General features: G+C 31.4%; 1 protein-coding gene across 1 annotated transcript; it reads left to right on the plus strand.

Annotated features, from left to right (window-relative positions):
* The first annotated feature begins 6,878 nt into the window (after nucleotides 1-6,878).
* Nucleotides 6,879-13,726, plus strand: LOC116125601 (translation initiation factor eIF-2B subunit gamma-like). Its single transcript, XM_031411302.1, has 13 exons — nucleotides 6,879-7,124; nucleotides 7,211-7,306; nucleotides 7,396-7,473; nucleotides 10,689-10,769; nucleotides 10,849-11,068; nucleotides 11,184-11,242; nucleotides 11,720-11,769; nucleotides 11,860-11,947; nucleotides 12,052-12,312; nucleotides 12,415-12,507; nucleotides 12,697-12,801; nucleotides 12,978-13,094; nucleotides 13,387-13,726. Exons 1-13 carry the CDS (start codon nucleotides 7,059-7,061, stop codon nucleotides 13,456-13,458), a joined length of 1,386 nt encoding a protein of 461 aa, XP_031267162.1. The 5' UTR covers nucleotides 6,879-7,058; the 3' UTR covers nucleotides 13,459-13,726.
* Nucleotides 13,727-14,061: the final 335 nt, after the last annotated feature.

Below are 14,061 nucleotides of genomic sequence, written 5' to 3' on the forward strand. Positions count from 1 at the left end.
ATGAAAAAGTAATGTACTTATTTCTTTTATAATAAAAGTGTTATTCGCTATATTCAATTTTATCTTGATTTTAGTGTTACTCATTAATTGATTGAAAATTGTTCTCCATGATAACACATTGGTTTTGATTTAATTCTTCCATCTTCACACATTGGATGAGTACTAATAATAATTATATAAGTACATTACATAGATAAATCATTTCCAAAAAAAAAAACGTATAAAGATGGAAGTTAGTCTATTTTCAAACCTTAGTTGGAAAGAATCCTGTACTGTGAGAAACAAAATTTACCAATCAATGTCAAACCTGAAAATGAACTCAATATAAATTTTAAGTTCAAATAATTGATCTTCATAATAGTAATTGATGTTAATAATTATAAAGGTATAATTATTAATTTTATGTTAACACAACTATGTACATATATAGAAGTTATAATTACTCTAAAACTTGTATAATCTAACAATTATCATCTCTTAATCTAATTACTTTATTCTGTTAAAATAAATTTGTTTACAACCTCAAGTAACACGTTAAGATAAATCATTTTTTTTATCAACCAAATTAAATTTGATTCTGTTATGTGATAACATCAATACCCTAAACCCCAAACCATTATTCACGATCCAAGCAATATATTATAATATCATCATGACGTTTCTTACTTGAACATTTAACAAAATATTTATTACGTTTACTACCGTTTCGTATCCTCTTATCCAAAAAGTTATTAACGTTTTTTCAATTAATATGTTTACTTATTACTAGACATTTATTGGTTTTCCTAAAGCACCTTTTGTATTCTCAAAAAACAAATAAATAATTTTAAATTTTAAATAAATAATTTACATAACATTAAAGTGATACGAACTTAAATCACTCATGCAAGTTGAGAAGACTACTTGAATATTATGTGGTCTAATCGTACAATCAATGTTATTTTTCCAACTTATTCTTTTTATCCTTTCTATTAAACTCATGCTAGTTAGATCTTATTCTTCTTAAACAACCATGTTCATTTATTATAACATCTTTATTCATATTCCATCTGTTTCTTTTATATTCATAATTAAACAAAACACATATATCAATAACATCAATGCCCTTCTCATTATACTTTTATTGATATGATTGATATTTTGATGATATCTCGTGTTGTGCTGTGTGCTTACTAATCAAATATCTCAAATGTTTAATATAACTATATAGAAATTAACATGAATGCGGACCGTTTACATTTAAATATAAGTAAGACTTGACATTAAATGATTAATACAACCATCTTTAATTTACAAAACTATTAAAAACTAGATTCAGATAACAATGCTGACTCCTATTAATAATAAACAAAACATTATCTAAGCAGTTGAAATACCAAAGAAAGAAAAAAAAAATTGTTTGCTACCCACATGCGAACTATATAAACCACAGATACCATATCGAAAAAAAATTGTCTGCTACCCACATGCGAACTATATAAACCACAGACACCATATCGACAACATAATTTCCCTATACTTGCACCCAAAAAACAGCACCAAGACATCATGATTCCTTTCAAATTAACAAAAAAACAACCCACAGGTCTATTATAAATACCACCAGAAATTCTACAACGAATCATTGTAAAAGCAACCGACAAAGATCACACCGCTTTAGAAGCAATACGGTTAACGTAAGTTTTACTAAAACCATCATATTTCATTAATCTATTGATTTCATTATTTTCTTACTCACACAGAAAATGATATTATACAAAATGGTTAGATATACAACTAATAACAATAAGATAGTAGTTTGTTCCATAGCAGTCTTATAACAATAACAGTTAACCATACAGATGACTCTGCCGAACCATGTGCATCTTTAGTTGTTAATAGTTTTCTAATAAACAAAAAACAAAATGCATTTTAGGATCCATATTTAAGTGAGTCATATTTGGTACATTTATTTATTCTTAATTGCTTAATCATAAGGTAAAGGTATTATGATTCCCAACTATGGATTTTTTTTTTAACTATTATGAATCTTGTGCTTCAAAACCATTACTTACCGTACAATTTACAGGTGCAAATCTCTGAACAAACAAGCAAACATAAAACAAATATTACAAAGAATGGACATTTCGAAATGATGACATAAAATACCAATAATAACAATAGTGAGATTTTCAATTCTGAAGACACTTGCAGAAGCAAAAAATAAACAAGCTTTGCTACTGCTGGGAACACATTTGTTCTTCATCGAACATGATACATATATGGGATTAAAACTATTGATTGCAGTTTGCCAAAAATATAACATGCATCAATATATCACACTGTCGTTGCTCTATTTACTGTACATGACAACAGAGGTATACAAATTCTAATGAAATTAGTAAAACTACCTAATCATTTCTACAAATTGGAATATTGTAGGAAAGAATTCAAGTCCTTGACTCCAACTGCAACAATTCTCATTAAAAGAAGAATATTTGGGACTTGCAACAAGGAGAATCAAAATCGTATGCACTAGGACAGATCAACATCACTAGAAAATGTCACATGTCATAGATGTAACGTGGATTACCAAATAGTCTGTATGAAATTTAATTTTTAGTAACTTTCTAATGTAATTTCTTTCACATGTACAAATTTAAATGCTTTTTAGTTTAATCTAAAAATAGAAGTTAAAACTCACTCAATTATCAACGATTGATCCAAATATTTAATAACTTATAAAGAAAAATTCATCACAAAATTACAATGATCAGTACAACGTAAACAATATTTAATAAAACTATTAAACACCAATGATTATGACAATTTCAAATAATTAAACATGTTCGACAAATAGCAATCTAAATACTGTTCCTATAACATATAAAAATAAATTTCCATTCCATTATTCATTAGATTGAATTGTACGCCAAACCACAACATATTTTGGAAACCCGCCTACCGAACCATTGTTAATTATTATTACGCTCTCATTTAATGCGCCACAAACAGTTTTGCTACAAGTTGTCAAGACTTTTTCAATCAACGTGTCTATCTGTTGTTAGATATCTATTAATTTTCCCAGAGCAACTTTCATACTGGTGATACAGTACCCCAGAAATTGTTTAAACATTATGTTAAAAAATTGAACATATACAACAAACATCAATCTAAATATATTGTAATCTTAATTAAAAAAAAAAAAAACTAGAAATAACCATTTCTATTACACATTTAAAAAAACTTTTGAACCATTATTGATCAAATACGATCAAAGTCGAACTATATGCATGTTTTATAATCATATTATTGAACCACAACTAAAAATTAATAAATATATTGTGACATCATCATATCATCTCTGAGTTTGATACTTGACCAAATATTTATTGTCCATCCTTTAAAAATGTATCAATAAGATTTTATTATTAGTAAATCACATTGTTTCTTTATCATAATAACTCAACATCTTGCCGAACCATTATTAACTACCTAACTAATATGTTGCACACTTAACAAAATATTTATTACGATTTTCTTTAATATTGTACAATAGTCTACTAACGTTTCATATTACCTCATCTAAATAATTATTAACATTTTTCGATCAACACATTTATTTATTACCAGATGTCTGTTCATAGTCCACCTTTTCACATCCTATTCTCCTATAAATAATGCTTTTACATCAATCACCCATTTAACTTTCTTTAGATACTATACACTATAATTGTTCATTTCTTCTCCAAAACTTAATTCGAAAATGGTTAACAAAACATTACAACCAAAAGAATCTGCAATGAATACCAACAATGACCTGAACGACAATAATTTTCCACCGAGGCAAGCAGAAGATATAAATGTTCCACATCTTTTGTATCATAAATTACAAAATCGCAAACAAAACCATTATACATATTTGCGGGAATATTAAAACCATTAATTTTTTTTTTTGATATGTCGAGAGTTCATCTGATAATTATATTTACACATTCATGTTACCGTTTCTATATATTTATAAAATTTGATTGTATATTGTTTCTGCAATTGGTTTAGACATTTTTCAGGGAATGCCAGAATTGAGGGAGATTTTCAAAAAAGTTGCGAGCAATCTGGATGATCTACATACTACAACAGACAAATTCGCAGAAGTCATTGATCAGATGTTACAAATCATGAAATCTGCCATAGATATTATTTATAACCTAAACAAAAGAGAGTATGCATATGCAATAGAGGAGTTGAACAACTATAAGAAAAATAAAAAATAAAGTCTATATTGTCCAAACCCACTTCACAGTATAAAAAAACGATGTACTTATTTCTTTTATAATAAAAATATTATTCTCTATATTCAATTTTATCTTGATTTTGGTATTGCTCATTAATTGATTGAAAATTGTTCTCCATCATAACATGGTAGTTTTGGTTTAGTTCTTCCATCTTGACACATTGGATGAGTACTAACAATTATATAAGTACATTACATAAACATTCCAAAAATCTAACCATTTTCAAGAAAAACGTATCAAGATGGAAATTAGTCTGTTTTCAAACCTTGGCTGGAAAGAATCCTATACTGTGAGAAAAAAAATTTACTAGTCAATATCAAACTTCAAAATGAACTCAATATAATTTTTAAGTTCAAATAATCGATCTTCATAATATTAATTGATATTAATAATTATAAAGATATAATTATTAATTTTATGTTAATCACAACTCTGTACATATATAAAAGTTAAATTTACTCTAAAACTTGTATAATCTAACAATTATCATCTCTTAATCTAATTACTTTATTCTGTTAGAATAAATTTGTTTACAACCTATTCCAAAAATATTAAATAAACATACTCGCGCAATGCGCGGGCCCATATCTAGTTTATAAATTATAGTAGAATTATTATCCCACACCGCTCTTGAGGTTTTAATTATCACACCTACACCCTAAAGGTATGAAAATTTACTTTAACCTCCCTTCACATGTGAAGAATTATCATATACCTTCCTTTATTGCCTTAATTAATAGATTTCTTTGTTTTCTCTATTTGTTTCAATAATACTAACCTAACAAACCCCTTTCACTAACCTTATGTGGGAGTTTGTGATTGGCTTGGTCAGGCAGGATCCATGTGAACTGACAAATTGTGAGCTGACACGTGACGTTTATGAGAGAAAGTTAGTGAGAAGTGTTTGTGAGTGTAGTGTTACTCATTTTGTTTACCCCTAGAAGATCGATTAATCACATTCATCCTCTTTGTTTTAAAAGTAATTAAAATACCTTTTTGTTAATAATATGTTATGGCTCTATCCATGCTAAAATTAAAAGTCTATTTTACCACTCCATAGCTCACAAAGTCAACAAATTTCTTAAATCTTGCACTCAATCATTTTCCAATCCACAAAATCAATCTCGAACTTATAATTATATTTCGTAGGGGAGGTTACACATTTAAATAACATTTTTAACCAAACATTTAATTACAATAAAAAATAATTAAATTAGAAAATGAATTTTGGTAAAATTAAGTATTTTTCCTTCCAAAATAATTAAAACTGAAATCATAAATAAAGAATAGTTATGTGGAAGCTATTCTGTGAGTGCATTTTTAGTTTCGTAAAACCTTATGATTGAAATCATTAGGTTTAATTTGAAATAAATAATAAGGGTAGGAAGATTTTTTTTTTTTTTTCCTTTTAAGTTGGTAAGTGATAGGAAGGGATATGATAGACTTTTAATTTCAAAATTGAATGGAGCCTCAATATATCTCTAGAATATGGGTGTTTTTGATACTTTTGGAATAAAATGGATGGGTATGATGTTAATCAATCTCATAAGATTAAATATAATAGGCCATATGAAGAAACTTATCAATTAAGATATTGGATAATTCTCCGAATGTGGAGGAAGGTCAGGTAATTTTTCATACCTTTGGGGTGTGAGAGAAACTGAAATCTCAAGAGAGGTGTGGGTAATAGTCTTTTATAATATCCTTTTTTTTTTTTAAATAAAATAAACTCATGGATTGACTACAAGTTGGGCTTATATGTAATACAGGGTCGAACCGTTGTACTATACACGTACACTTTCCACACCTTTTTTTTTTTTTTTTTTTTTGCCATCCTTATTAACAATTAAAAACTGAAATCTCAGGAGAGGTGTGGGTAATAGTCCTTTATTATATATATTTTTAAATAAAATAAACTCATGGATTGACTACAAGTTGGGCTTATATGTAATACAGGGTCGAACCGTTTGTACTATACACGTACACTTTCAGCCTTTTTTGTTTTTTTTTTTTTTTCTGCCACCCTTATTAACAATTGAAATGTATGAAATCTTTAAAACTGTGAGGTATTTGTGTTGGGGAAGATGAAAATTAGACCTATATATTTCAAAGGAAAACTATGTCACTATATTATGTGAGAGAGTAATATTATTGGACTAGCATTATCCCATTCCACGTATGGATGCTTATTAGAACTGTAATTTGTACATTATACAGATTAGTCCATGGAAGGGGGACATTAGCAAAGTTGATAGGGTTAATTTAATTCCCTAAGTCTCAAATACCTCAACAATTTTTAAACTTGATCAAATATCTCCCAATCAGAGGGTCTTTTAATACATCCATGCAGGGGCTTTTAATAAATTTAATGAGTGTTTTTTTTTTTTTTTTTTGCTTTTTTTTTTTAAATAATTATAGGAGCAATTTATTATTTCTAAAAAATTGCTACTATAGTGCTTGAGACTTGACGATGTCTCATTAATCCAAAAGTTGGTATTTGTTAGGGTAAAATTGGGCTAATCTTACCTTTTATGAAATCTGTGACTGTGGGTGAATTTAATTTCGTAAAACCTTAAGGGAGAAAATGTAATTATTCCAATTTTAACTGGATTCAAACTTTTTGTCTTCCCAGACCAAATAACACGACCCAAAAACCTAGAACAAGTAATTAATTTAATCACCAGTGATTCAGGGATTTTAGATCTCTTTCATTTTCATGAAAATCTTTGCCACCGCTTAACTCTGCAGAATTGAACAAGCAAATTCAAGTTTTGTAGTTTTGAGATGGATTTTCAAGTGGTGGTGCTGGCCGGTGGAACTTCAAAGAAACTTGTCCCTCTAGTCTCAAAGGTCTCCACTCTTTCTCCTTCCCTTTCTCTCTTCGTTTAATTTGATTTGTTTTCGAATTCGATCTCAATATGTTTGTTTCATTGCAGGAGGTTCCGAAAGCGCTACTTCCTGTGGCTAACCGACCTGTTCTCTCTTACGTTTTAGAGCTATTGGAACTCAGTAATCTTAAGGATCTCATTGTTGTACGTTTCTTTTTGTTCATTTGAGAAGTTTCTCAGTCTTTTTTTTTTCTTTTTTAATGTCATTTTGAGTTGATGTATGTGTGTTTTAGGTTGTTGAAGGTCAGGATGCAGCTCTTCGTGTCGGTGGTTGGATTTCAGGGGCTTATGTTGATCGTCTACATGTTGAGGTATTAAAAAAAAAAAATTATTGCTTGAATCTTTTGTGTTTGCTTTGTTAAGTTTGCATCTGTGTTGGAAGAGTTAATCATTTTTTACACAAATTTCTTAGGTTTTCAAAATGGTGATGATATAAGCAACTTTAATTAAATTAGACTAACTTATATAGTTTGGTTAAAAATTGATATACTGAAGAAAGAAATTTGTGCTTTAAAATTATGTGGAAACTATTTAGCATTATGTTTTCGTTCGTTTTGATGTGATGGTAATTTGATAGTGTCTTGAAAGGTTTGTTTCTGTGACATCACTTGTGGCGCCTCATGGGTGAGAGTAAGAAAGCCTTGAAGCTTTAATAATGAAAGGCTAGAGTCTAAAGAACTAGAGTTTTGCCTTTTATGCCGTATGTGTGTTTTATACAGAAGAAGGGGGAAGAATAATAGCAAATCTGATCAAACCATCATCTTCTGGAAGGAGGTTGTACAGGAGAAATGAAAAAGGAATAAAAGGTTCCTATCTACAAGGTTCAAGCTGCAATTTTGGGACAAGATTTTAATGTAGTGGTTTCTGGGTGTAATCTGTAAGAAACTTACTTCAGGGATGTTGGGGATGAGCCTTGAGAGAAGTGATGAAGATGATTCAAAACCACAGATATTTAAGGATAACAGCTCTTGGGGGATTGGGAAATAAAGTTTGTTTTGAGGTTAGGATTCTGGAGACTAAAAGTGTTGATAATGTCCAACTAGTGTCAAGGAAATTCATTTGAAGAAGAGCATGTGCAGCTTCCTCAATGTTAATGTGTTATGAGGTTGCTGTGGAATAAATTTGAAAGTTCAATGTCATGGATGCTCGACCTTACAAAAATTTCAGGCATTTGTATGAGTTATTTGTGTTAAGGTTGCTGTAAATTGGCTCGTAGCTGTTTTGACAGTATCAGGTTTCTTAGTTGGAGTAGAGTCTATGGGGGGCATTATTATGCTTTATATGGTGGACCATATTTTAAGGAATGAAAATTTAATCACCAACCTATAATTTAGATTTCACTTTAAACAAGTTTATCTATTAGCTAAGAAATATGAATTTAGACCTGCCAATTTAAAAAATGGGTTGAAGGTTTCATTGTGACTTTTAAATGAGTACATGGGTCCATTGTTGTGATGGAGAATCTAGGATCTAATTTCTTTAGTAAATTGTTTATTTAAATTTCCTAAGTATAGTATTTCCTAAAATAATTAGATTCTAATCGTTTCTTTCCCTAATTCTTCTTAATTTCTCCGTTTCTTTTCAGGTTTATCTCCCATTTCTGTCCCTTAATTTCTGTACTGTTTGTCCTACAACATTGTTAACTTCATCTTATTATATAGATATTATTAGCTTATTTTTTCAGCATATGGTTGATAGATTATTAGTTTTTTCCGTATCCACATTACTGATAGAGTTATAAACAATAATTAAGAGTCAGTTTAAGTTAAACCAAAAACTAGTATAAAGGAAGCTGTAGCAAGTTTCAAATAAATTCTTCTCATGGAAGAACAAAGTTGAACAACTATGATCTTTTACCTTTTCATACATATGGGTGCAAAATATGCTTGTTTTGGATTATTGCAAAGTAATTGTTGCCTTGAATAATTATCAAGGGGAAACTGTTGTAACTTATCAAGTGCTTCATCTAAGAGTTACTCAGATTTCTTATTATTTTCTGGGCCTTTTGTCTCTCTTTCTTGTTTATGGAACTTCAAGGGCTGGTTTATCACTACAGTTTTAAGGAAGTTTTTTTTTTTTTTTTTACAAAAACTGAACAAAATAATCAAAGTATATTCAAGTTAAAGTGAGCCATGTGAGCATTGGCCCACATTGTGGCTTGTGTAAAAGTATGTAAAGAATTTGGTAAGTATTGAAGCTTTTTCGAGGGATGCTTGCATCCAATTCCTAGTTCTCATTGCTTAGGAACTGAAGCTGTAGTCACTTAGGTTCTATCTCTTGATTATTTCCATGCGTTTACAAATCTATTCCGTAATTTGCAGAAGCGAAAAAAACCCCAAAATCGAATGATTCTGCCTTAAATCCAGTTCATAGTCAATCTTAAACCTTTTCTAATTGATATATTTCCGTAAAATCAAAGCATAACGATTTAAAGATCCGGCACCTAGGCATTTTTGTTCAGCATCAGCTCTACTTGTACTTTCAGTTTCATTTTCTTTTTTATTTACAGTTTTAGTTATAGGCTCTCTTTCATGATCCACTTACACAAGCTAAACATATATTATCATTGATATTTTTATTTCAGAACATAAAGGTGACTGATTTATATTTCCATCATTTGTGTGAGCAATGGGTCCTCCCTTATTAGCTTATGTTGCTCCATGTTACTTGTGTAAGAAGATCATAAGTTGATGTGGTGGTGCTCTGTTAATTCTATGACAGCTATTAGTCTCTGATTTCTGATTGAGTCAAGTTACAACCTAGGTGTATACTGAGAGGTTCCTGATTCCAGCACAAGCTGCTGTAACATTTGCATAGACCCCCATTGGCCTGGACTTGGTCTGGGTTTTGTTATATTCGGACTTGAAAGATTTGCTGCTTTGCAAAACAATTTTTTGACTTATGCCATAACTTTATTAGGGATTTGAGCATGACTCAAAGTTGACTGCAAGACAAAAAGTTGGCTTCTAGATGTTATTTTCTGAGCATATAGTTCTTGAACCTCTATTATGATTTGTGGATAAAACTCTTACCTATCTTTTTAACCAATTGTTGATGCTATGTACAAAGGTAAGATGTAGAAAATAAAGTCAAATAAGTGTGGTTGAATATGGTTTTTGCATGATTTTATGTATACAAAACTAATCTGTAATGATTTGTGGATAAAACTTTTGCGTATCTAGTTAGTCAATTCACTGATGCTGTGTAACAAGGTAATATGTTGAAAATAAAGTAAGATAAGTGTGGTTGAATATGGCTTTGCATGCTTTTATGTATATAAAACTAATCTTTTTTTCAATTCATTTTATTCTTAAAATTAAGTGACTTAATGTTTATGAAAATTAGTTGAAGTTGCTATACATGCTTATTTATCTCATTTAATGCCCTTTTTCTTTTGGTGTTATGAGAGAATGCTATTACTCATACACTTAGCAGTCAAATGGTAAAAACTGAATAATTACTGTCCTTTAATTTTGATTATCCATTTTAAAAAAATATAGACCAATTGGTTTTTATAATCTTGCAGGTTGCTGCGGTCCCTGAGGATGTTGGCACTGCTGGTGCACTTCGGGCCATTGCACACCACTTGACTGCAAAAGATATTTTGGTTAGCATTGATATCCTTAGTGGTTTTTCAGTTGCAGAAAGTTGTGTTTTTACCCCAGTACCACTACATGTTCCTGCAGGTTGTAAGTGGTGATCTTGTTTCTGATGTTCCTCCTGGTGCAGTTGCGGCTGCTCATAGACGACATGATGCAGTGGTTACTGCAATGCTTTGTTCTGCTCCTGTCAGTGGATCATCAGAGTCCGGATCCACTGGTGGAAAAGACAAAAGCAAGAAACCAGGGTGCTACAACATTATAGGGATGGACCCCACAAAGCAATTTTTGTTATATATAGCAACAGGTTAGGGCTTGTTGTTTTCTTTTCTTTTTTTTTCTTTTTTTTTTTTTTTTTTTTGGGTTAATTCAAGCAAATTACTGAATCTGCTCCTTACATGGCATCTCCTAACTTTTGTCAGGAGCTGAGATTGATAAAGATACTCGAATTCAGAAGAGCATTCTCCGTGCAAGTGGTCAGGTAACGGTTTGCAATTTGTCCTCTTATTTGAGTTGCTTCTGTTAAACCTCTCTGAAGCTGGTAAATGAAGTATCTAGCGAAGTTGAGTTGTAATATGTTCACTGGATGGTACTTCCAAAGCTTCTCACTTTATTAGCTATGAAAGCTAGTCCTAGTGCTTTGTTCAGAATATCACTTTTTACCATTTTTTCAAAATATTTCGGTCATTGATATGATTTCAACCTTTCTCTGCGCTACCTAGATTAAAAATTTTGGTTACTAAATTCAAATGCTTCTCCAAGAATTATCCTAGTATCAACTACTATATTTAATCTATAATTTTATTTATTTGTCCTGTAAAATTTCCATCAAATGAAAGTGAAGTATCTATACGAAAAGATGTTTCTAAGTTGAGAATGCCTGTCAAGGTACAGTTAGGTTGGCAAGATCTACTTGCTTTTTAATCTAATTTTTTATATTTCATATTTATTCTTTTAGATGGACGTTCGAGCTGATATGATGGATGCGCATATGTATGCATTCAAGAGGTTTGCCTATTTTGCTCGTCTGTTTTTAATTCATCTGTCAAGAATATTGTTATCTATATTTATGTCATTTTTTCTGTCTATGTTCCACAGGTCTGTTCTGCAACAGGTTCTAGATCAGAAGGATACATTTCAAAGCTTAAAACAGGATGTACTGCCTTATCTTGTTCGGAGCCAGCTGGTTAGTTTGAAAGGTCCCTGCATACATGGCTGTTGTGGGAGACATCTTTTTTTTCCCCTCTCTCATATCTGTGATCTGGCTCATAATTTTTTTGTGCACATTAGAAATCAGAGATACTCTTAAATGGCATACAACAAACAGAAGAAAATGGAAATGCGAAAAGTAGTTCTCAGAACAGTCACATGATTCTGTCTCGAATTCTTTCTAATGCATCTGCACCAAGGTTTCACGAACTGTATGCATTAGGTCCTGATGGATCTGCTCCTGTTCGAAGAACTCATAAATGCTGTGCTTATATTGCCGGCAGCAGCAAGTACTGTGTACGCTTAAATTCCATTCAAGCATTTATGGACATTAATCGGGATGTGAGTTCATACTGCTGAAGCTCTCATTGGGTATTTTACAGTATCTTACTGTTATGCAGTTTTGCTTGATCCAGTAGGCTGACTTTCATTTTTGAATGTCAGGTCATAGGTGAGGCAAGTCATCTGTCAGGCTATTCCTTTTCTGCACAGAAATATGTTATCCATCCGTCAGCAGAGATTGGATCAAAAACTACTGTAAGTTGAAACCTATGGTAACATTATTTTATTAAAGTTTTAAAGTAGTTTGTGTAATTGCTTCCTGTAACCAATTTGCATTTATTTTTTGTAGCTTATGTAGTGGAAGGTTGAGGCTATTATTGCTGTATGTCTTCCAACAATTAGGTTATTTCTCTTTGTACTTGATAAGTGGTTTCATCATTGTAGGTTGGACCACAATGTATGGTGGGGGAGGGTTCACAAATGGGTGACAAGTGTAGTGTCAAGCGATCTGTAATTGGCCGTCATTGCCGGATAGGTTCCAATGTAAAGGTATGTTGATTTCTTATTTATAGATATCGGGAAAAGTGCAAACTGGTATCTGTATTATTGCTTGGTCCTATTACATCACTGCCTTTGTCTTTGTGGTGCCTTGAAGAAATTTGAATATTAAAGCTGAAATAATTATGCTAGTCTTAACTGTTACTTCACCTTTCTTGTGTATGCAGGTTGTTAATTCAATTGTAATGAATCATGTCACGATTGGTGACGGTTGTTCAATCCAAGGTTCTGTGATTTGCAGCAATGTACATCTCCAAGAGCGTGTTGTACTGAAAGATTGTCAAGTAATCTCTTTATCTGTTGGACTTTATGTATAAATGTTTACATAGACAAGAGTTATTGTTAAAGGTGTGACACGTGCCATACTGAACCAGGCCAGCATGGGCTGATCTTGACTTTCAATTTTTTCGAATATTTGAGATGTATATTCACATAAAGCAACTATTTGCTTGGTAAAATTAAATTAGAAAAAGTTAAAACTTGAAGAATTAACCAACAGGTTCTGCCACCCAGTTTGGTTTTGGCACAGTTTGGTCTTGCCACCTCTAATCATTGTTATGTTACAATTCGCTGCAGGTTGGAGCAGGTTTTGTGGTTTCTGCAGGTTGTGAGTACAAGGGAGAGTCCTTGGCTAGAAAAGAGAAATAAGTAGAAGGGGGAAGGTCCCCGGCTAGGAAGAGAAATAGCAATGCATGACATTGAGTCGTCAAATTCTTGCTGTCCCCCCTTTAATACGTCGAAGGCATTTTTTTTTGTAACTTCTGGTGGTGAGTACAGGGTATATCTCTTGGCAAGGTAATAGAAATGTGTACCTTTTTCTGTTGCTTGTATCTGATCTTAGTTGTTTTGATGTATTTTTAGCGACAGAGAGATATGTAGATTAGTATCAATTTTGACGAAGCATCAGAAAAAGAAGTGTTGAAAAATTTACTGGGCACCTGAAGCCTTTTTATTCACTACCAATATTGTTTGCCTGAATTAACTCTCATGATATTAGACTTTCTAATCTCTTGTTCTATTCACAATCTAATGGTATAATCTTGACATACAGTGACACTTTAGTGACTAATTGGTGTTGCAGTAGAACACTGCTACAGTAGAAATTTATTTATGACCTTTCAAGTTAGGGCAAAAATCACTTACCTCAATTTATTTGAAATGATTACTCTAGTAATTATTAGCATTCTAATCACATTCCCCTCAATAGTATTCATAAATCCATCACTCAAACCCCCTAATAATGCTTTCTGT

This window comes from Pistacia vera, unplaced genomic scaffold (genome assembly GCF_008641045.1).
Source record: "Pistacia vera cultivar Batoury unplaced genomic scaffold, PisVer_v2 Contig104, whole genome shotgun sequence".
NCBI lineage: Eukaryota > Viridiplantae > Streptophyta > Magnoliopsida > Sapindales > Anacardiaceae > Pistacia > Pistacia vera.